The sequence below is a fragment of the Ruditapes philippinarum genome, unplaced genomic scaffold, assembly GCF_026571515.1.
Source record: "Ruditapes philippinarum isolate M1 unplaced genomic scaffold, ASM2657151v2 ctg47_1_1_1_1, whole genome shotgun sequence".
Lineage (NCBI taxonomy): Eukaryota > Metazoa > Mollusca > Bivalvia > Venerida > Veneridae > Ruditapes > Ruditapes philippinarum.
In genome coordinates, this window is record NW_026863890.1 from 182,802 (window position 1) to 208,654 (window position 25,853).

Consider the following 25,853-nt stretch of genomic DNA (forward strand, 5'->3'; position numbering starts at 1 on the left):
AAATTAACACGTTTCAAAGGTAATGTATCACATTATGGGTAAAAAAGGATATAGTAGGTAATATTTTGTATGGAACTTCCTTATTGCTCTCTCAAAAATGCACATACCATGGATGTACTTAAATTTTTTATGTTCATGGCAATCTAAATAATGTGGATGTTGGTTAGAACAGATAGCGTCACAGTGCACAAGAACAGTGAGTACATACCGAAGAAGAAAATGGCTAACATAAGGTACTTAGGTTGAAGGCTACAGTTCGATACAATGGTGTTTCCTGATCGCTTTCATTATATTCGAGTAAGACAGTGCATGGAACAGTAGACATGCAAGTACATCAAAAGAATGTTTCTCTAATTACATATTTGTTTAGCTCTTGCAACACTTCGCTCTCTGACTGCATAATTATAATGTTTACTAAATCTATCTTCTATATCTTGAAATTTTTTATATTATTGAAATATCTTTAACACAAAAAAAAACAAAACAAAAAACAAAAAAAAAACAAACAACAACAACTTACTCGATTTAGATCAGAACTTCCATACGACTAATCAAGCGCGCTCATTTGTTTACACTTTTTTAGGGTGTGACATTTTAGAGTATTTTGCCTTTAAAATGATACGGGTTTCAATTCCAAGTTATCAAAAAGTGGAAGGAAATGGTGATAGTTATACAGTTGAGTATTGATAAATCTTTTTGAGTACATGCAAGTGGAAAAAGTTTAAATTGGTATTGTCATGTGTTTACGCGAGTCATTTTGCAAAATATTTCCTGATCAAATTGATTCAAAAATTAATGATTTAGGTGATTTATGTTTGAATTGTAAAGATGCAAGTCAAATTATCAATACTAAGCCCTTAGTTGAGTATGAGTGAATAAGATAAAATGAAATTATGTCAAGCAGATTTATCAAATTTAGAATGTTTTTTTTTACAGTATGCTGTCAGTATTAAAGGTAAACTAGATATAATATCTATTTATTGTCGGAGTCATACTACTAACAACGGTCATAATGAATGTTTAGCTTTTGATGAACATTATGTCAATGTTATCAAGCTTATGTTACAGGGAAATTGGTTAAAATTAATATGAATAAGGCAAAACTTCAAAGCGAGCTCTTTATGTAATGGATACAGTACGAGTTTTTCTTCAAAAGTGTCTTCTTACAGACGTAAGAAGACAGTTTGCTAGGATAAACAACATATTGTCCGAGGCAAAGATAAATTGTTGTTTGTCCTAGCAAACTCTTCTTCACGTCTGTAAGAAGACACTTTTGAAGAAAATACGAGTAACTGTATCTGACTTATATGACGTTTAAGTGTAAAGAACAGATAAATTAATAAACACATTTAATTATAAATAGATCTAATTGAATTTAAATGTGTGTTCACAATTGAAAATATAAAACTATAAAAAACTGAATTTACTCATGAGTTGCGCTGTCAAGTTCGCTACAACTTTCTGTAGGTTTCTATGGTGTCCTGTTTGAGGCAGTTAAAATATCACCTGTTACGATTTAAGATTGACTAAATTTCTTGTTTACGCTCGACTATTCGAAAAAAAGGGAGAGCTATTGTAATTGTGAATTTTGACAGAACTTATTATGACCCCTTTAAACTAAGAAAATATCATTATATCTACATTATTCAGGCTCTTGACTGAGAATAGTCGAGCACTGATTCTTGTTAATAGATAAATAGCGTGATTTAACATTTTTTTTCAAAGAACTTATACTATATATACTTGTACTATAAATAAGTTACACGTGAGACAGACATGAGGTTAATCGTTGCGAAGACTTTTATATTTTGATTCGCACTAGAGGATTAAAGTATGAGAAAGTATGAGCATGAGACAAATTCAACATTGAATTGCGCGAAAAGTTTCTTGAGATAATGTAAAATCTTGCTTCTATATCTATAAAACACCGTATATTTCAACTCGCTGTATTAAATCCACGTGGAAAGTAACTGTTATTTAAAAGTGTCTTCTTACAGACGTAAGAAGACACTTTTTAAATAGCTCTGCTGGGGATATAGTTGTATAAAGAGTGAAATAAGGCAAAACTATGAACTGGAAAGTGGGTTAAAATACTTATTCATATCTATTTTACATTTTCGGTTTTAAAAGTGCTGTTCGTTTTTTTATGGACTGCTTCTGTTATTCTGGTTCCCTGTCTTAATTTGGTTCACATAGAAGTGCGCAGGAGATCTGTCTACAGTCTACACATCCATTTTCAATCAGAATTCCTCAGCTTTTATACTAATGTTGTAAGTCGAAAAGTTGCGATTGCCCATAATAGACCATAACCTATAATTTTGTATTACTTCCGGCGAAAGTGTTAAAAAATCATCACTATCTAGCAGGTATTCGCATTACAGTAAAGCTCGCTTTGCAGGCCAGGTCTTCGAGTTCACTATAAACAAACTGAAAATTGCAAGGATGGTAAACTTATTATGTCTCCCCCGCCTCGGGGGGAGACATATTGTTTTTGCCCCGTCCGTCAGTCCGTCCGTCCGTCAGTCCGTCCGTCCATTCTTCGTTTCCGGACGATAACTAGAGTTCCTTTTGACCTACAGCTCTCAAACTTCATAGGATGAATGGTCTTATTGAGCAGATGATCCCTATTGTTTTTGGGGTCAGTAGTTCAAAGGTCAAGGTCACAGTGACCGTTGGTCAATTTCTCGTTTCCGGATGATAACTAGAGTTCCTTTTGACCTACAGCCCTCAAACTTCATAGGATGATTGGTCTTATAGAGCTGATGATCCCTATTGTTTTTGGGGTCAGTAGGTCAAAGGTCAAGGTCACACTGACCGTTGGTCAATTTCTCGTTTCCGGATGATAACTAGAGTTCCTTTTGACCTACAGCCCTCAAACTGGGGGAGACATATTGTTTTTTGCCCTGTCCATCTGTCAGTCCGTCCGTCAGTCCGTCCGTCCATTCTTCGTTTCCGGACGATAACTAGAGTTCCTTTTGACCTAAAGCTCTCAAACTTCATAGGATGAATGGTCTTATTTGAGCAGATGATCCCTATTGTTTTTGGGGTCAGTAGTTCAAAAGGTCAAGGTCACAGTGACCGTTGGTCAATTTCTCGTTTCCGGATGATAACTAGAGTTCCTTTTGACCTACAGCCCTCAAACTTCATAGGATGATTGGTCTTATAGAGCTGATGATCCCTATTGTTTTTGGGGTCAGTAGGTCAAGGTCACACTGACCGTTGGTCAATTTCTCGTTTCCGGATGATAACTAGAGTTCCTTTTGACCTACAGCCTCAAACTTCATAGGATGATTGGTCTTATAGAGCTGATGATCCTATTGTTTTTGGGGTCAGTAGGTCAAAGGTCAAGGTCACACTGACCGTTGGTCAATTTCTCGTTTCCGGATGATAACTAGAGTTCCTTTAGACCTACAGACCTCAAACTTCATAGGATGATTGGTCTTATTAAGCAGATGATCCCTATTGTTTTTGGGGTCAGTAGTTCAAAGGTCAAGGTCACAGTTACCGTTGGTCAATTTCTCGTTTTCCGGATGATAACTAGAGTTCCTTTTGACCTACAGCCCTCAAACTTCATAGGATGATTGGTCTTTATAGAGCAGATGATCCCTATTGTTTTTGGGGTCAGTAGGTCAAAGGTCAAGGTCACAGTGACCGTTGGTCAATTTCTCATTTCCGGATGATAACTAGAGTTCCTTTTGACCTACAACCCTCAAACTGGGGGAGACATATTGTTTTTGCCCTGTCCATCTGTCAGTCCGTCCGTCAGTCCGTCCGTCCATTCTTCGTTTCCGGACGATAACTAGAGTTCCTTTTGACCTAAAGCTCTCAAACTTCATAGGATGAATGGTCTTATTGAGCAGATGATCCCTATTGTTTTTGGGGTCAGTAGTTCAAAGGTCATGGTCACAGTGACCGTTGGTCAATTTCTCGTTTCCGGATGATAACTAGAGTTCCTTTTGACCTACAGCCCTCAAACTTCATAGGATGATTGGTCTTATAGAGCTGATGATCCCTATTGTTTTTGGGGTCAGTAGTCAAAGGTCAAGGTCACACTGACCGTTGGTCAATTTCTCGTTTCCGGATGATAACTAGAGTTACTTTAGACCTACAGACCTCAAACTTCATAGGATGATTGGTCTTATTGAGCAGATGATCCCTATTGTTTTTGGGGTCAGTAGTTCAAAGGTCAAGGTCACAGTGACCGTTGGTCAATTTCTCGTTTCCGGATGATAACTAGAGTTCCTTTTGACCTACAGCCCTCAAACTTCATAGGATGATTGGTCTTATAGAGCAGATGATCCCTATTGTTTTTGGGGTCAGTAGGTCAAAGGTCAAGGTCACAGTGACCGTTGGTCAATTTCTCATTTCCGGATGATAACTAGAGTTCCTTTTGACCTACAACCCTCAAACTTCATAGGATGATTGGTCTTATTATCAAATGATCCCTATTGTTTTAATGGTCAGTAGGTCAAAGGTCAAGGTCACGCGACCGTTGGTCAATTTTTCTCGTTTCCGGATGATAACTAGAGTTCCTTTTGACCTACAACCCCTCAAACTTCATAGGAGGATGATTGGTCTTATAGAGCTGATGATCCCTATTGTTTTTGGGGTCAGTAGGTCAAGGTCACAGTGACCGTTGGTCAATTTCTCGTTTCCGGAAGATAACTAGAGTTCCTTTAGACCTACAACCCTCAAACTTCATAGGATGATTGGTCTTATTGAGCAGATGATCCCTCTTGTTTATGGGGTCAGTAGGTCAAAGGTTAAGGTCACAGTGACCATTGGTCATTTTCTCATTTCCGGATGATAACTAGAGTTCTTATCAGTGAGGACATTTAACTATTATTGATATATCAGTGATATATCAGTTGTCTGGTTTTATATACTCTGTTCTTTTATCTCCATTTCCATTCCTGTTTCCATTCACAGTTATTCTCAGCAGTGGGGGAGACATGCGCTTTTTTACAAAAGCATCCTCTAGTTGTATTAGCTCACCTGAGCAATGCTCAGGGTGAGCTATTGTGATCGCCCTGTGTCCGTCGTCGTGCGTCGTGCGTCGTCAACTTTTCACATAAACAACATCTCCTCTGAAACCAATGACTGCACATCAACCAAACTTTGCAGAAATGATCCTGGGTGCGTCCCCTTTCAAAGTTGTTCAAATGGTTCCGGTCTGTTGCATATGTAGGTCACAGGGCCAGAAAAGGATTTCAAAAAACACAAAATTAAAAAAATCTTCTTGTCTGAAAGTACATGGGCCAGAGCTTTGATTTTTGGTATATGGTATCATCTATGGGTCCTCTACCAAAGTTGTTCAAATTTGTCCCTAGTGTCAAAATTTGCCCCGCCCCGGGGGGTCATAGGTTTTTCCTTATATGTCTATAGGTAAATCTAAAAAAATCTTCTTCTCTGATTTGGCAAAGGCTACAGATTAGATATTTGGCATGAAACATTGTGTAGTAGACCTCTATCAAGATTGTTCAAATAATGGCCCTAGGGTCAAAATTGGCCCCGCCCTGGGGGGTCATTGATTTTCATTACATACATATAGTGAAAACTTGAAAAATCTTCTGGTCTGAAAGTAAATGGCCTAGAGCTTTGATTTTTGGTATATGGTATCATCTATGGGTCCTCTACCAAAAAGTTGTTCAAATTTTGTCCCTAGTGTCAAAAATTGGCTGCCGCCCCGGGGTCATAGGTTTTTCCTTATATGTATATAGTAAAATCTAAAAAATCTTTTTCTCTGATTTGGCAAAGGCTACAGATTAGATATTTGCATGAAAACATTGTGTAGTAGACCTCTATCAAGATTGTTGAAATAATGGCCCTAGGGTCAAAATTGGTCCCGCCCCGGGGTTCATTGATTTTTATTACATACATACATGTATAGTGAAAACTTGAAAAATCTTCTGGTCTGAAAGTAAATGGCCTAGAGCTTTGATATTTGGTCTATGGTATCATCTGAAGGTCCAATACCAAAGTTGTACAAATTTTGGTCCCTAGTGTCAAAATTGGCCCCACCCCGGGGGGTCATAAGTTTTTTCTAAATATGTATATAGTAAAAACATAAAAAATCTTCTTCTCTGAATTGGCAAAGGCTACAGGTAAGATATTTGGCATGAAACATTGTGTGGTAGACCTTTACCAAAATTGTTCAAATAATGGCCCTCGGGTCAAAATTGGCCCCGCCCTCGGGGGTCATTGATTTTTCATTATATACATATAGTGAAAACTTGAAAAATTTATGGTCTGAAAGTAAATGGCCTAGAGCTTTGATATTTGGTCTATGGTATCATCTATAGATCCAAAACCAAAGTTGTTCAAATTTTGTTCCTAGAATTAAAAATCGGCCCCGCCCTGGGGGTCATTGATTTTCCTTATATGTATATGTAAAAACTTAAAAAATCTTCTTTTAAAGAACCCAAAGAGCTAGAGCTAAGATATTTAGCATAAAACATCTTCTAATGGGTGTCTACCAAGTTTGTTCAAATAAAAGCCCTGGGGTCAAAATTGGCCCCGCCCCAGGGGGTCATTGATTTTCCCTATATGCATATAGTAAAACTAAAAAAATTTTCTTTGAAAGAACCCAAAGAGCTAGAGCTAAAGATATTTAGCATGAAACATGTTCTAATGGATGTCTACCATGTTCATTCAAATAAGCCTGGGGTCAAAATTGGCCCGCCCCGGGGTCATTCATTAGCTCGACTTTTTTTTTAGATATATACATATTATATATATACATACATATATATATATATACATATTATATATATATATATATATATATATACATATTATATATATTATATATATTATATATATATATCTTAATATATATATATGTATGTATATATATATATGTAAGGAACCAATATTGTGTATGTATATATATATCATAACATACACACACACATATATATATATATATATATATATATATATATATATATATATATATATAATATATATATATATATATATATACTGTATATATATATAATATGTATATACATAATATATTTATATATACACTTAACAAATCTTATAAGTGTGCATGTATAAATGGTTTCATAGGTGTATCAATATTTGTTCGATCATGCTGAAATTTTCAATAAATGCAGAAAAGAGACATGTTATCATTTTTATTCAGTATTCTTCATTCAAGATACAAATTTAAGATGTATTTTTAAAAAATGTGAATGTTTGTCGAAAGTCGATGTTGCAAAATGATGTCCTTTTATCGCGTGTGCCCACTCTGACTGTGTATTACAACCTGGCATTGTCGTCGCATCAATGTTACATACCGTTGTAGATAATTTTGGGGTCGGTGAAGAAGGTTACCAACGAAGTTGCTGTGTTCTTAATGATTAGCCTTCTTATGGTATTTCGGTGTACACCATGCGAGGTGCAACCTACAAATGACACAGACAAGTAATAACTAAATAAAAATGTTCGTCTTAAATGTAGGTAGAAACAGAATTTAAATGATTTTCGGCTTTTACAATGCAAAGGAATTAGAATAATTATTCAAACAAATGATTGTTACCAACCTCTGTTTGGTGTACACCAGCGTTGACCAATCTTAGGGCTATGCCACGCTGTTGTATAGATAATCTACCTATGTGGTGTTTTTCTGATATGTTGATCTCTATCGTATCCGAGAATATCATGTGCAATTTTATTTCACCCATTCTCACAATTTTTTTCGTGCATTGTGTGAATTTCGTTCGTTCATGGTTGAACGCACCTCATAATTGAAAAAAACAAGCTTGAGCACATGAAAAGTGTGGAAATGCAGCCATTAGCCAGAACACAAAATTTTGGAAAAATATATTGATACACAAAAAAGTTATAAGGACATAAAATGTGCACACTTATAAGATTTGTTAAGTGTATATATATATAGACATAAAAAATCTTCTTTTAGAAAACCCAATAAGCTAGACCTTAGATGTTTAGCATGAAACATCTTCTAATGGGTGTCAACCAAGTTTGTTCAAATAAAAGCCCTGGGGTTTAAACTGGCCCCGCTCCGGGGGGCCTATATACAGGTGAGCGACTTTGGGCCATCATGGCCCTCTTGTTACAATTAGATAAGATAAGTTACCCGGCCTACAATTTTCAATTTTTTAATTCAACTGTCTAATCCAGGGGTTCTGCTGAATTGAAGACTGTGTGAACTGATCTACAGTCGTGTTTTAGTGTTGTAATAGTCACCACTCAGACGACAATGTTGAAGTTAACCACTTTCTGTACCTTTGAATTCACAAAACTTGAACCTGCCACAAGTTAAATAATGCAATTCTGCATTATCTAAATTATGATAACCAGGGCTGCAACAATTCACCCAATGTTCTATTTGATTTCAGGCATGCCAATTTAATTATTTCTGATTCAATTCATGTTTGATTACTATTTTTTCTTAAGTTGAAAATTCTGCTAATTATGTCTCCCCCACCTCGGGGGGAGACATATTGTTTTTGCCCTGTCCGTCAGTCCGTCAGTCCGTCCGTCAGTCCGTCAGTCCGTCCATTCTTCGTTTCCGGACGATAACTAGAGTTCCTTTTGAAAAAAAAAAAAAAAAAAAAAAAAAAAAAAAAAAAAAAACAAAAAAAAAAAAAAAAAAAAAAAAAAAAAAATAAAAAAAAAAAAAAAAAAAAAAAAAAAAAAAAAAAAAAAAAAAAAAAAAAAAAAAAAAAAAAAAAAAAAAAAAAAAAAAAAAAAAAAAAAAAAAAAAAAAAAAAAAAAAAAAAACCTACAGCCCTCAAACTTCATAGGATGATTGGTCTTATAGAGCTGATGATCCCTATTGTTTTTGGGGTCAGTAGGTCAAAGGTCAAGGTCACACTGACCGTTGGTCAATTTCTCGTTTCCGGATGATAACTAGAGTTCCTTTAGACCTACAGACCTCAAACTTCATAGGATGATTGGTCTTATTGAGCAGATGATCCCTATTGTTTTTGGGGTCAGTAGTTCAAAGGTCAAGGTCACAGTGACCGTTGGTCAATTCTCGTTTCCGGATGATAACTAGAGTTCCTTTTGACCTACAGCCTCAAACTTCATAGGATGATTGGTCTTATAGAGCAGATGATCCCTATTGTTTTTGGGGGTCAGTAGGTCAAAGGTCAAGGTCACAGTGACCGTTGGTCAATTTCTCATTTCCGGATGATAACTAGAGTTTCCTTTTGACCTACAACCCTCAAACTTCATAGGATGATTGGTCTTATTAATCAAATGATCCCTATTGTTTTTAATGGTCAGTAGGTCAAAGGTCAAGGTCACAGCGACCGTTGTTAATTTCTCCTTTCGCGGATGATAAACTAGAGTTCCTTTAGACCTACAACCCTCAAACTTCATAGGATGATTGGTCTTATTGAGCAGATGATCCCTCTTGTTTATGGGGTCAGTAGGTCAAAAGGTTAAGGTCACAGTGACCATTGGTCATTTTCTCATTTCCGGATTTCTCCATTTCCATTCCTGTTTCCATTCACAGTTATTCTCAGCAGTGGGGGAGACATGCGCTTTTTTACAAAAGCATCCTCTAGTTTGCTCTAAAAGTGAGTGGCCCTTAACCTATTTTTTTTCAATTAAAAGTAAAACACACACTTTTTCCGTGTTTATGTTTTTGTTAGCTCATCTGTCACAAAGTGACAGGGTGAGCTTTTGTGATCGCTTTTCGTCCGTCCGTCGTCCATCCGTCCGTAAACTTTTACTTTAAATGACATCTCCTCATAAACCACCAAGCCAATTTCATCCAAACTTCACAGGAATGTTCCTTTGTTGGGCACCTTTAAAAATTGTTCAAAGAATTTAATTCCATGCAGAACTCTGGTTGCCATGGCAACCGAAAGAAAAAACTTTAAATATCTTCTTTTAAAAAACCCAAAGAGCTAGAGCTTAGATATTTGGCATGAAACATCTTCTAGTGAGTGTCTACCAAGTTTATTCAAATAAAAGCCCTGGGGTCAAAATTGGCCCCGCCCCAGGGTGTCATTGATTTTCCCTATATGCATATAATAAAAACTTAATAAATCTTCTTTTAAAGAACCCAAAGAGCTAGAGCTAAGATATTTAGCATGAAACATCTTCTAATGAGTGTCTACCAAGTTTGTTCAAATAAAAGCCCTGGGGTCAAAATTGGCCCTGCCCCAGGGGGTCATTGATTTTCCCTATATGCATATAGTAAAAACTTAAAAAAATTCTTTTGAGCTAGAGCTAAGATATTTAGCATGAAACATGTTCTAATGGGTGTCTACAAAGTTTATTCAAATAAAAGCCCTGGGGTCAAAATTGGCCCCGCCCCGGGGGTCATTGATTTTCCTTATGTGTGTGTATAAGGAAAAACTTAAAAAATCTTCTTTTAAAGAACCCAAATAGCTAGAGTTTAGATATTAAGCATGAAACATTTTCTAGTGAGTGTCTACAAAGTTTGTTCAAATAAAAGCCATGGGGTCAAAATTGGCCCCGCCCCGGCGGTCATTGATTTTCCTTATATGTGTATGGCAAAAACTTGGAAAAAACCCAAATAGCTAGAGTTAAGATATTAAGCATGAAACATCTTCTAGTAAGTGTCTACAAAGTTTGTTCAAATAAAAGCCCTAGGGTCAAAACTGGCCCCGCCCCAGAGATGTCATTGTTTTTAACTATATGTGAATAGTAAAAAGTTGAAAAGTCTTCTTTTAAAAAACCCAATGAGTAAAATAAAATATCACACATAAGACAGATATCTGATATACAGGAACAAAATTTTTTTATGAGAATCTATTATACGATGTTGACAAGGGAGCTACAACATGTACAATGTACTTTATTGGAAGGGTAAGGGTGAAGTATCTGAGGGAATTTAGTATCTTGCAGCCCAAAGTACTTCAGCTCCCAGAACATAATTTAATACTACTGAATGTCCCTGTACAAACAGTACTGTTGTGTTGTATGTAACAAAAATCACACACTTCTGGCCAAAATATTTACAGGGTGTGTAACTCAGACCAGGATAATATCTTATAATTATTGTATATTTATTTTTAATGAAATATTGTTTTAATTTAATCCCAATCTAGGCATACAGAGTGGATGTATTCCAAAGTGGCAGCTGTCATACCCTACAGAAGAGATACTCAGAGTTTGAGGAATTACACAAACAGCTAAAGAAGCTTATAGAAACCCCGGAATTCCCACCCAAAAAAGTTCTTAAGTTTAACCAGAAGATCGTAGAACAAAGACGGGTACTTTTAGAGGCCTATCTCCAGGTAAAAAAGTAGTGTACAGGGTTACTAGTATCTTTTAGTTTTTGATAGCATATTTCTTAAGTCGTTTATTTATTCTTTATGGACTCTTAACTTTTAGATAAGTAAGTTGTACAATATACGGTTACCTGTATATTTCATACACTATTAGCTAGATTGTTATACATTGTTGAGTACAAAACTGAATTCTATTGCATGAGTAAACATCTGTCAAGACTATATTTGATGAGGCTCTAACTGAGTCTGATATAGGATTTGCAGCTGTGTAAGAGCCCAATAGGATCAGTATTGTACTCATCAAAATATAATGACCACTTTATTTCAAAGCACCATGTTTTGACTTTTTGACAGATCTTTGGTACTTTAATTTCGATAAGGATTTGATAAAGACTCTAAAAACAAGGCTATATAATTATGCAACATGGATTTGATAAGAACCTTTTAGACTCATGAAATAAAAATCAGTCATCAATTTTAGCACTGGCCCGGTGGCCCATGGCCAGTGAAAATTAGCTCGGGCCAGTGTAAATTGTAAGAAAATTTAGTTAAATATTTAGTAGAATAAATTCAAAACTGGAATTCGGACCAGTAAATTCAAAATCTACAATTCAATGACTGAAAAATGAGGCTATATTGATGAGATTTGACCCAGTAACAATTTCTATTGGACAATCTGGTGGTTCAAATGCTGAAAGTGCATTGGTTATATTTTATGAGATGTGAAACAATTTTATATATAATAATTAATACATCATATACCTGTATAAATCATACACATGTATGGTGTATATCAAATGCATCTGCATATATCAAACACATACATGTATATCAAACATATGTATATATGATACTTCTTCATATGTCATACATCTTTATGTATCATATACTAGTATATACATGTATCTCAATTAACTTTTGAATTGAGAGATTATAGATATATACCAACATTTCTATATACAATACACCTATATATATTTTTTAGGTCATTTAAAGATGTTTGCAAAATGGTTGTATTTTTCAGGGTGTGTTAGAGGGTGAAACTATACCAAGATCTTTCTTGAAATTTTTAGAAGTAAATTTACCTAGATCTGGAAGCTTTGAGTAAGTGTATTTCTGTTCACAATATGTGTATGTCTAGAAAGGGATTATTAAATGTCTTAAAAATGAAAATAAGTGCAAAGACATTGTTGAAAGGAAAATTTGGTAGACTTCCACTCTGTATAACTTATAGAAATTGCATCCTGCATTGGTGCAAGCCACAGTTGTTTGTAAACTAAACAAAGTTATTTCAGTTTGAAATTGGTAGATCTAGATGAAGTCGGTAGAATTTGTAGTGCAAACACAATTCAAATACTAGTGTTCATTTAATGATTTGACTGTGCCTTGATTTCTATGGAACAAAAACAATATTTTTGTAAATAATATCAGACATTGTTAAAAAGCTTATTACACTTAAAATTGGCAAGATAATATCATTATAGTCTCTGTAAAAGTTTGTTAAAAGTAAAGATTATCTCATAATGAAAATGCGTACAAAAAGCATAAAATGGTGTAAGTATTATGAAAACATTTTGGTGTTTTTACCACAATTTATTGAGTTGTTGAAATCTGAAGGCATTTTAGATAATATTTTACCTTTGCTTTGTCATTAAAATTATTATACCTTTTCATGTTATTTTGAATACTACTGGTCGGAGGCCACCAAAACCAGACGACTATCAAACCCGGACGGGCCCATAAACACTTGATTTAGTTATTGTCTTTGATCAATGGCTGTCAATCAATCAGCCACTCTAATATCAATAAGTTGTGCATATTTCTTATAAGATTAATTGATTAAATTGATTTAATCTTAATAGTTTTAATCTTAATAGTTGAAAATTTTGTCGTCAAGTGTAAAATACCAGATCTCTTTTACTAGCTTTAATCATTTTCAGAATTAACAAATAAATAATCAAATTTTCAGAATATGCTGCTGGAATACTATATTTTAGGTTAAAAATAAAAAAATAAAACTAATCATTGATTCTCCACTAAACGTGCAAATTAGAAAATATTCTGTCCCTCGAGTATATTTTGTTGCACTGCAGTTGAAAAATACTTTTTGGGCATTCCATTGCTTCATTACATAGTCAAGTATGTAAAACATTCAAATTAATGACTTAGTCTGTTGGATTTATACGAAAATATTATCATGCAAAGGTACTGTATAACCATTTATGTAATGTCCCCAGGCTTGGGTCCCATATAACTGTTGGTTTTACATATTTTCACCTGAAACATGTGTTGAAGAAAAACTGCTTTAGTATTAAGTTTTAGTTTAAATGTCTAAGTGAGCGATTTTTATTGTTTTCTATAGTGAATTTGAAAAAAAGTTACCAGCTGAAATGCATGTCCCTCATATATTGAACAGATACGTTACCAAACTTCAGGTAAACCTGAGTAAGAGTAATATGAACTTGTAACATATTAATAGTTTGCTATTGAACTCAAGTTTTATCATATTTCATTATTCAAAAATAATTTTGACGACAATATACATGCTAGAACCACAATGCCTTTGCAATGATGAGGCAATTTGGATTATACTTTAAAGTGAAACAGATACGTTACCATGATATCCCACTGAGAAATATTTACTATTACCAGTACTTAAAAGCAGATTCGCATTTATGCATTATTCAAATATGTACTTTACAAAACTTAATATTTCAATATATTTGGCAAACATGTGTGTATATCTGATATATTTTAGTTTTTTGACCAACAGATACGTTACCAACAGATACGTTACCAATATTTATTGTTTGAATCTTAATTGCCGATTTTGCTCAATTTTGAAATGGTTTCATGTAAAAAATCACAGCATAACGTACGTGTAGCCAATAAATGATGCTTTGATCTCGATTTTATTGGAAAACTAAAAAAGTGAATCAGGAATTTGAAATTCAAGGATTAGTTGAGTTTTCTAGAAAATAAAATGTTGAAAAACAGGAAAGAAACATATAAAGATTTACTGTTTTATTCCCTGGAATAAATATATGTTGAAATCTTTTTGGTTTGCAAAATTTGTGTTAAAATAAAATGTAGAGGACTGTATAACTTCTGGTAACGTATCTGTTTATCATAGTAACGTATCTGTTTCGAATGAGATTTGAGTACTGTTTAATATATATAACTAAATCTTCAACAAAACTTTGGTTTAAATAAGTAATATATGGTTAGGCAATATATAACAGCCCTGTAACTTTATGAAAAAAAAACATATTAATGTATTTTTAAATGAATGCCCGTTAGTTTCTAAATTTTAGTCAGGGTCCAACAAGATTTTCTGTCTATGGTAGGGATGGACTAATTGGATATAGCTCAAAATCTTGGAGGTGCACATATATATGTATTGATTATTATACTAAGTTGGTTTTCTTTAAGCAGTACCATTGTTTCTGATATAATTTTGTTAAAATGTATATAAGGATATACATGTAGGCTAACTCATATCACGAAGTTTGACAAAATCAAGGATCGAGATTGTACCAGTATATAAAGAAAACGTATATAGAAAAAATAAAGACAATTGAACAGCAGATGAACCAAAAAGACAACAGAATGTCAATTCACACTAGTCTATGTCAGAAACACTCACATTAATCTAGCTGCTACACATTTAATAGATGAGTGTCTTTATTCAAATGTTCTTGTTAAGTTCAATCTGTTTCTTAAAGTCACAATGTTATTTGACTATTTGAAGCTACACATAAAACAATAAAACCTTAAAAAAAACTTTAAATGATATTGTGTGTTCTGTTTAATATTAAAAGTACTGGTTCAGACATATTATTTATTGGTCAGTTGTTTAAAAAACTTTATGGATATCTATCTATGTGTTCAGGGTTTTTCATTATTTTGTACATAGAAGAACTGTGAAACAGATACGTTACTATGATTTAATATTTGTTTCCACTGAGCGGAATAAATTTATACTGTTAAGTAAATCCGAGCTACATTGTGTCAATAGATAAGTATGGAACATCAGTATTTTTATTGACCTAAAATGCTTTTATAAGTAACTCATGTATTTGGAATAAACAAGTCTGATTAATAAGTAACATTTTCATCAGCTTAAGTTCACAAGCTATTCTTAGACGTAGATTTTTTTTAAAACGCATATTAATGCATAATATTTTGTAATATATACTGGTGCTATAATGCTGAAAGAATGATAATTAATTTCTAAATCGTGTATATTCATGCTAATTATTACTATCTAGTCTCTGAAAGCAATTGGGAAAATGGTAACGTATCTGTTTTTGTACAAATTTCGAATTCTTGCAGGTAACTTAATTTCAGAAAATATTACAAGTTTTTTGGTGAAATGTTAAAAGAACCAGTATGTGTTCAATGTTATACATGAGTTGTACCAACTAAAAAATGTGTCTGGGTAACTATGCGCAAATGTCAATTATTCACTTTTACTTACAGCCTAATTTGAATGTTTAGTGGAGAATCAATGTAAAGCCATTATCTGAATTATATTAAAGAATTATAGATTTGTCCGGACACCTGGTTACCTGTAATAAGGACAATTTAAGAAATTTTGATACCCCCTGCAGAGGCCTCAAAGATATAAACAAACTAGCTCATCGATTTCAAGAAGAACCTAGCTTTACTGTGTTAAATTTCCAAGTATCTACCTTTAAAATTGTGAAAACTATATGGAAAAATGTTCAAAAAGTGTCCTGTTGATGGTCCCTGTCCACTTTTTCTATCTTTTTCTGTTGCAGAAATCATTAAGACTTAAGAGATACATGTATATACTCAATTGATATGAAACAGACATATGGTTAAGATATTGATTATATAAATATTGAAATAGCATTGTGTATATGTGACAACAAATGTTTTATAAATCATAGCCCTAGGGGTCTCTGTTTGTATGGAATATAGGTAAAAAGACTTTCAACTGTGTCCATGACAGAAACAATTGCAATGAAATTATAACAGGTATTTCTGAAACCTAGGAGGCCAAGTTCATGATACAAACAATATACAAAATTGTTTTATTCGTTACAAGAAAGCAATGGTATATTAATGTTTTACTTTGATTTACAGTTCACTGGATGTAGGTCTATCAGAACCGGCAGTGAGTCATCAGCCCATGGTGGGATTTATCAAAGACTCTTTTCTTCAAGAAAATTACAGAAGTATTTATTCTTGTTTTGATTATTGTCATTCCTAATTAGTTTTTCAATTTTGAAATTACAATCATGAATGTGATAAGAATTCACTGGTATCAAATAAATGTTCTCTTAATTTAATAAGAGAACATTTATTTGATACCAGTGAATTCTTATCACATTCATGATTGTAACTTAATACAGTAAGGGGCATCTGTTGCCGAGTAATTTAGGTCGTTGACTTTAAATCACTTGTCCCTAACTGCTGTGGGTTCGAATCCTGACAGGGATTTGGATTCATCCATGTGAGGAAGCTATCCAGCTAGCTTACGGAATGATGGTGGTTCTACTCAGTTGCCCGTCATGCCTGAAATAATGCCACATGACCTATGTGTTGATGTGACATAAAACATTACAAAACTAGAAACAAAAATTACTTAAATATATTAGTTTGTCTCGTAATATAAAACTGTTCTATATTCTTAATTTCAATTTATCTATCGTAAACAATGTTCCTACTGGCTTTTCTTTGCTCTCAGTCATTTAGGGTCTCAATAATTGATGCTTTTCTACAAAAAGGTCACTTTTCACAGCATGTGTAAGTTTTCTGAAATAGTCTCCCTAGTTTCTTTGACAAATTTAGTAGTTGAACTTTTTACTAGCCACGATAATTGTTTGTGTATGAAACAGTTGCAATTCCAATAAAAAATAATTGCTATTTGTTGTTATAATTATTTGTTTTAATTGTTGTACAAACACATGTGTTTATGTATACTTTTTAATTGAGTCAGAATGTTTCACACAGAGAGTAATTCATTTCTGTGTATTTTATTTTCAGGTATTTTACCAGATATTGTGTCTCAGGGTGTACAAAATGGCCTTTATTCATTCCACCAGGAAGATTATCTAGGTACGTAAGATAAAAAAATGAAAACAATGCATCTTTGTTTCTTACAACCCACCATTTCTTCATATACATCTTTGTCACTTACCACTTGCAATGTCTTCTTATCCATCAGCAAAGAAGATGGAAAAAAAGACCCAGATATTAAACAGATTACCCACCTCTTCACTTTTACTGTAAATATTTTAGGGAGAAATTAATAAAATGATTGAATTATGAATTAAAAATGAATATTTCATTTCATCAAGGATTAAAATCTGTGATTTTGGGAAATACAGAACTACTGCACTAATACTCATATCTTATTTAACATACAGCATTACCAAAACATGCATGTACTAGGTACAGGCTGTCCAGCGTCCCTAAAATTCCTAAAAAATCCTAATTTTTTTCAGTTTGGCTAAAATTCCTAAAAAAATGAAAAATTCAAAGGGAATTCCTAAAAATGCCCTATTTTTTCACTGAAATTCCTATTTTTTTATCTTTTGTTATAACATATCCCGAAACAACCATTTTTCAATCACAACCTAAATTTTAACACAGTCAATGGCGCTGATGTCATACCTGACTAAATTGCATAAAGTCACTTGTTGTATTTACTTCAACTTCTGCAGAAATGTCATACTTGATTTATTGCCAGATATTTTCAGAAAAATAATAAGAAACTGTTTGTTTTAAATGGAACAATGAAAATTATCCGACTTTGACTATCTCAAAATGGTCACTTGTTTAAAATAGAGATAAAAAAATTTCCAAGCAAGTTATATTTTTGATTTACTTCAGAGTTTTACCATTTACCTCAGTCTTAGGTGTATTTAAAGCAACTATTTATGATGTACCACAAAATTTCATCAGACTTTATGTAGGGGACCTTTTTGATAAAATCTTAATTTGTAATCAAGTTATTTTCAAGTGATGACTGCAGAATAGATCTTTTGTAAGTGATATCAGCTGGCAGATCTAGACAAGTTTCCATATTTGGTAATATTATAAAGTGGGAAAGGTAAACTGGCTTTAATGATTGGATGCTTTTACCATTTTGCACCCCAATTAGCGTACTAAGAAGTAAGAAGTGACCCCTTCAGCTGCCCTTTTTGTACACATTAACATTAGTTATACCAATGCAATGTACTGTAAATATGTTATAACATTAAGTGTATGTTTTTATTAAATTTGGAAAAAAAAAACACTGTTAAAAATCATTGCATAGATTGACTCTGTTGTGAAATTTCTACAATTTTTAGTAGCCCTAATTTATTTTTAACAAATTCTTTAGTGGTGAATACCCTGCTGTTTGAATTTAAATAAGAATATTCATGGGAATGACTTGAGTGGGTCATATTGTTTTTATTGTTTTTTAAGAAAGATCAAGACTTGTTCAAACTGTACCAATCTTAAAATGAATAATTGTTGATAAATTTTTTATGCATTTATAGCTATAATAAATTTAAAGCATAATTTCTCTTTCTATTTACTATTGGCAAATAACAGCTTAACTAATTGAATATTGGTTGTTCTGGGATACTCATAACTTAAAAATGTTTTCATTCTAGTTATGTTTTAATGTAGTTAAGTTTTTCAGCTCTTATTCATAGTAGGCAGTTAAAGGCAGTTGACCAGTGAATCTATTTATTCACAGCTGACTATGGAACACTGGTAGACACTTTTGTTATATCTGAAACTAGAGCATTATTTGTGAGTTACTTACTTTTGTATCAAATATGCAAAGTTGAGCCCAAATCATGGTCTTTTGGGGCCATAATTTAGTTATAAAATTCCAAATTTTAGCCCTAAAATTTCTTTCACTTACCCTAAAATTCCTAATTTTAGCCCTAAAATTTCTTAAAAATTTCCCTAAAATTTGCCCTAATTTTTTGTCAGAGGGTGCTGGACAGCCTGTAGGTAGCATTAAATTGCATATTTTGATAGTAATAATTCCATGGAAACTACAAAAAATACCTCAAGAATAATAAGTAGTTTCGTGTAAGTATTGTCAAACAATATGTTAAAGTAAAGTTTTCTGATTACTATAAGTCCCGTATTTAATTACATAGATAAAGGCTATACAAGCAGTTATATCACATATTCTTACAGATGCACTCAAGCAGTTATATCACATATTCTTACAGATGCACTCAAGCAGTTATATCACATATTCTTATAGATGCACTCAAGCAGTTATATCACATATTCTTACAGATGCAATATGCTTATTTTTGGCTTAAATATTTCTATTGCAGAAATTTCTAGAAAATCTAGAATTTTTTTACTGAATATTTCTAAGTTGAATAAGAGAATGAGCAAACAATGTATGGGAGGTTGCATTCCCTATAAATGGTCAAGTTAATTTGATCCTTTAAAAACCTGCCAGGTTTTTTTTAATGACTAGGTCTTCCATCTATGCTTACCTAAAGTATGTAGAGTTTAAATTGCAAAATATGTCCCTTGTTTGTACTCAAAAGATGTTATTGAGACTGTATAACATAGAGACTATTTAGCAATTATCAGAATTTTCAAGTTTCAAATTGGAGCATAATGTATCTTTAAATTGTTATTTCTATTATTTCAGGATTGGTCAGATGACAGGCTGAAGTTGGACAAGGGAATTTAATTTATTGGCAGATATGTTTGTAGAGACAGTGTTGACTTCAATCAAAATATGTACCAGATCATGTGACATTTAATAACTTACAGCAGCTCTGTTATAACATATACTTTAAGTTGATAGAATTTCAATTATGTTATAACATACATTTAAGTCTATAGAGTTTCAATTATATTTTCTGATTCTTTGATATTGACTTAAGCCATACTGCACTGTGTTTTAAACTAAACTGCATATTTAGCTGGACTATTAAAATAATAAAGTCAGCAGTCCGAAGCTTGTCAGCATCAAATTCATACTTGGTTAAGTTTATAAGGTTATCAACCTGCCTCTTAAAATCCACTGAAAGTATTCTTTTGAAACTTCACACATATCTTTGGGATATGAATTGATATAAACTATGATTGTGTTCAAAGAGTGGGTGTACTAATTTTGCTTGTATAGTGGTAAGGAATGATAAACAAAGTAATTTATTTTAACTGAAAATTAACTTAATGGTAAGATTTCCTCCAAAATACAAAATGTAATAACTTGTTATTTTCCTACACTTTTTACAGCTCACCTTTTATAAAGCTTCTTTTTTTCTTGAATGTTAGTTACGATTTGGTATTCAATGTCTATTGTTCAGTAAGGTGTATGAGTTAAAACTTCACACATATCTTCATGGTCATAATTGTATATTACATTCTAGGACCCTCTAGTGTGCGTTATTACTGAATTGTGACCATTTGTGAACCTATGAAAATTCCTAATTGGCCTTTCGATTATCTGTATTATCTGTCAAGTGCCGACACTAGTTGAGTTTGCTGTCTGCCAGTCCTCATTTCTTTATACATGTATTAATTAACTTTCATAAATTTTGTGAGGTTTTCTAAACATTGTGTAGCTATATAAGTAAGGATAAATCTAGTCATCATAGTCAGCAATGTAGTATTGTCAATATTGTATGGTAATTGGTGCAATATATATCATATACAATACATCCTGCCATTATTATATGTACTTATTACACTTTTGTACAAGTATTTAGTGAACAAATGTTATATTTTTTGTCTTTGTTAAATGTGTTTACAGTGTTACTTTACTGTCAGGTTATTATTGAGTTAGTTCATCCCCATACCACAAGTCTTATAAAAACATTGTTTAATGATTTTGTCTACTTTATTCCAAATGTGTTACTAATACTGTTTTATATAAAAGTTTAGTCTGTATTTACACATAAAATCATCATAACTTAAATGAAGAATGTTACCTAAACATATAATCTTTTACAATGTATATACATATTTTCTGTGCACTTTTCAATTCTGGTTAAAAACCAGCACAGTTTAACAATGTAACTAGTTCCAGCCCGGTCAAGCTGAACGATCTTATATATTTTCCTAGGAAGTATATATGTTTTTGTGATCTTAAGGTTATAATGCTTATGTGATCATCATTATCATACTTACATGACTTAGGTTAAATGTTCAAGTAAATTTTAACCCAGCCTGCTACGCATGGAGTACGAGAGAAACAAGTTTTACCTTCTATATGTCTTCTTTACAGCCAGGTTTTTTGTTTAGACATTAAAATAGTGTCAGATGTGATCACTTTACGGCATTTAGTGCAGAATTTACCATATCTCTATACTATTGAATAGGGCATTTTCTGGTTAAGTATTCCATGCTATTCCATGGGACTGAGTAGCCAGGGTTATAATCAATTAGTGCAAAACTCCTTAGACTTGACCATACATTAAAATAATCAACAATCTCTATTTACTTGATTTTTTTCGATTTTATTTCATTTGGAAAATGATAATGTTGATGTTACATTATTGTTGTTATTTTGGCTATGTGTAATATTGTGCTGTTAGTTAATGATGTTTTGATTTTTGTCTTTTTGGAAGTTTAAGTCTGCACATGTTTTGATGAACATTTTTTATCACCTGATCAATTCTCTTTAAGATTTATCAAACAGATAAAGTTAACAACATAAGTTTAATGTATACTTGTATATTTAGTTTTGAAATGAACTAAGATAGTTTGTTACTGGTTTATTTATTTTGAAATGAACGTAAGGCAATAACTTAGTTAACAAGTATATTTATTTTAAATAAACTAAAGTAAGTAGTTTGGTACAATAATTATTATGTTGAAATGAACTAAGATAATAACTTTGTTAAAGCATTTTTATGTTAATAACTTTGTTACTAGCATATATATGTTGAAATGAACTAAAATAAATAGTTTATTACTGGCATATTATATAAGTTGAAATGAATTAAGATCATTTGTTTGTTATTTCTACATCATACTGCTTAACAATCAATTCTGATTATGACTTGCAGAAGCGTTGTCAGGGAACTGTTAATAAAAGAAATTATTTATATGCAAATGTAAAAAGTTTAAAGAATAAAAGTTCTACAAGACTATTAGTTTAAAAGACATGGTGTGCGATTTAGAATTTATAGAAAGTCAATTGTTATCAGGATATTTATGTTGAAATGAACTAAAATAATAGGTTATTTGAGATAGATTGACATAGATATGAAGGGAAAGTTAAAAAGGTTTTGTTCTTCATTTATTCATGTTCCATGAAATGATTGAAATAAACGATTCTGTTATTTCTAATTCTGGTGAGTGTATATGTATTAATTAATTTACGCATTGTCAAGTTATTGTACCATTATTATAGTAAATCATCAGTGTCTCATTTTGATGCCATAGTTGCATCATTATTTACATTATTAAGGAATATTAATAATAGTCAAGATTTTCTTTATGTTTTTACAAACTACATTTATAATTTGTATATATTTGAATATGATTGAACAAAGATGCAATAGAAATGTATTATAATAAATGTTAAGACAAATTAGTTTCTTTTCTTTCATTTAGAGTATGCTTTCAAATAAAAAATGATCCTTAACAAGTTTTGTAAAAGATGAGATGTATGTGGATCTATAATGGTAACGTTAATGTACGATATTTACCACAGTCACCTATAAAATTATGTATAATAATTTATTTTGTTAACTAATGCTTGATGGTGTCATAGTCGCTTTTAAAGTATAGTTGTTCAGTAAGGATAGACACCATTTTACAGAATATCCTTATATCTAGGAATTATTCATACCAAACAGACTTGATTTACTGAAAAGGAAAATTTTATTCAGGGCATTGTAAGAGAAATAACTCTGTACTCATTTGTTCGAAGATGTAGCGTCGAGTTACCTCCCATTAATAAAACGCGCTATATCATACTTACTGTAACTAGCATTTGCCATTCGAAATATTTCACGGATTATGTTTACTTTTTTTATATTTTTTGTAAGAATGACGGCCTGATTTCTGTTTTGAAAGCGACTATTGTGTTTCGTTAATAATGGTTAGTACAATAACGCATATAAAGGCTTTAGACATTTGCCAAATCCCTGGCATCATATTAAAGTAAAATAATCCAGGTATTTTTTATGCAATCGCGTCCTCTCGGCCCTTTCGAGTGTCCTTAAAAAATAAAACTTTTGTGGAAATATTTTTTTGAGGTTTGAAATATAATGTCTCAGCAACTGTTTGCGTAAGTTCCATGCTTTCATTTTGATTTACTTTGAATTTACTAACCGTGATGCTCTTTTCGGCCATAAAATTGCACAATTCTGCGTTATGTTTACTTCCCTACAGATAGTGGAGATGGGAATAGGACAATAAGACTGTGTTGATATTCGATTTGACTTTTGAATATTAAAGTAGAACTTTACTAGTAAACTTTAACATAGCCTAAGATTATCCTGCATCCATCTTTGGGATGTGAATGATCGATGTTTGAGATTTCGAGATGAAAAATGAAAGTTTGTAAGCGGACAGCTCGCAGGTCAGACTTGCCTCTATGCTGAAAGGCAAAGGGAAATCACTTTTTTTATTCAAGCAGGGTACGCGTAAAATGCAATATCTAAGACTATATAGCCTCTTACAAACCGTAATGTGACCAGTTACATTAAACGTAATTAAATTGAATAATTGATTTGTTAATTATTTACGAATTGTTAATGAGACTGCAGTGTAAACTAATATTCTCATTCTTATTCTTGGTATACGTAAAGTTTATTTTCAGAAAAACGAGTTTTATTCATAGTGCCAGTTCCAAAGAAGAATGCTTTCCTCACGTTTTTTAGCTGAAATGTCAGGAGATACCCTTACTTAAGTTTATCAACTTTGCTTCCGTTGCTTTCTTTTTTTAAGTGCTTCATTATAAACTGGCCTTCTCTCCCATATACTTTCTTATAAGTAACTTTTTCATACGCTTACAGTAACCACCCATGATCTCAAAATGTTATCAAATAAAATGTTAAGAAGTTCACCAGATTGCTCCAACTATCGTATTTAATGCCATATTTAGACCTCATCTTCTCGGGATTTGTACTTTTACGTAGCAATTGCACATGTAGTATTTGAAAGAGCAAAGAAACCCTTATCAAATACATGTAAAATGATGTACATGCAAATAAAATTTTCATGCCGCCTATAAAACAACACAAACAGCTATACAAGAACTGAAAGGTCTTATTTCATATCATTTTACTGTATTCCATATAATAACTTGTACAGCAGAACATGTCACTCAATTAAAGACACGGACATATGCAGTAAAATGACGCGCACGTACACCAGTTTGAACAGGGATTTCCCACGAATTATGATTGAAAGGGTACCAATGTTAAACAATATTGTCGTACTCATTATTATGCAAATTGCCGCAAATTGGGTTCCGGAAGTTGTGATTATTGTCTGATCAAAGCGTCATGGATAAATAATTACTTTTGTCAGAATACATTGACATTTAAAATTGAATGGATGGCATTTCTTTATGTAAGGACTATAACGAATGCCATAAATACTGTAAGTGTTTCAAATTGTTGTGAAAAAATAATAATTGTTGAATGCATTTATCATTGCTGTTGATGCGAGGCATATATTACGAGGTCATCGTTATCAACGGAATGCTTATATGATAAAGGGAGGCCCTGTTGTCATCAAGTGGTAAAAATGTTCTATTTATTAAAGGGTTGGTCAGTTCGAGCCTATATAAGTTATTATCGACTTTAAACGTATGTCTCTTATATGTGGTTTATCTATGTACGTTTTGGTATCATATGATGTAGGTAGGAAGAAGAAAAACATGGCTTGAGCTAAATTTCAAAATAAGAATAAACGTTATAGTTGGACTCTGATGTATCAGTTGCTAGTGGCAACAAGGAGACTTTCTCTTTATAAGATTGCAGCCATTAAAGAAGTGAGAACATGTTTAGTTTAAGTAACGAACCTTGCTAGCAAATGTTGTCCTACAGTGAAAATAAGGATTCTATAGTTTCCCAGTTTTCATTTATGTTTTCTTGCGTTGGTGTAAGAATAAGTGATTAAATGCCTAAAGTAAACACGAAAGTAACAAGTTGAATCCGTATCCTGAAAAAAAGTACACACAAACGTTGTTCACATATTTACGCAAAATGAATGTCGTTTGGCCTTTTCAAATGCACCGGAAGTGATTGATTGCCTTAATGGAAGTTACTAGTCTGTCCGGAACACGTGTTTCCGGTTGTCACTAAATCCAAGCGTCTGCGTGCCGTAGAATGTTGTGTCTCAATTTCATTGGACGTCAATTGATCTGTGATTTTGTCACGCTTGTTTTCGTTTGACTTTCTAATATTTGCATTACTTTAGAAGTCTTTTTTCTAGAATTCCTACGGATGTCATTAGAACCTGGTTTATTGCTTTACTGAAAGCAAATATTGATCAAAAGCTAAGTTAAATGGCAGAGTGAAGCAAAATGCACGTTCTTGAATAGGAAAGATGCAAGTTTTATTTGAAAATTATGCTCAATTGAATAGCTTGACAGGAAATTATGGGGAACAATTATTTTCCAATCCAATATTGGTTACAACT

At 32.6% G+C, this 25,853-nt stretch overlaps 1 protein-coding gene and 1 long non-coding RNA gene across 2 annotated transcripts; one reads left to right on the forward strand and one right to left on the reverse strand.

Annotated features, from left to right (window-relative positions):
- The first annotated feature begins 542 nt into the window (after positions 1 to 542).
- On the forward strand, positions 543 to 20,083 carry LOC132723662 (sorting nexin-24-like). The gene is made up of 6 exons (XM_060708421.1): positions 543 to 675; positions 11,061 to 11,249; positions 12,268 to 12,347; positions 16,356 to 16,447; positions 17,259 to 17,330; positions 19,894 to 20,083. The coding sequence occupies exons 1-6, from the start codon at positions 616 to 618 to the stop codon at positions 19,905 to 19,907; spliced, it is 507 nt and encodes a 168-aa protein (XP_060564404.1). The 5' UTR covers positions 543 to 615; the 3' UTR covers positions 19,908 to 20,083.
- LOC132723663 (uncharacterized) lies at positions 19,892 to 20,313 on the reverse strand. The gene is made up of 2 exons (XR_009624778.1): positions 20,077 to 20,313; positions 19,892 to 20,038 (listed from the first exon to the last, which is right to left on the reverse strand). It is a non-coding gene; the product is annotated as an uncharacterized LOC132723663 (long non-coding RNA).
- Positions 20,314 to 25,853: the final 5,540 nt, after the last annotated feature.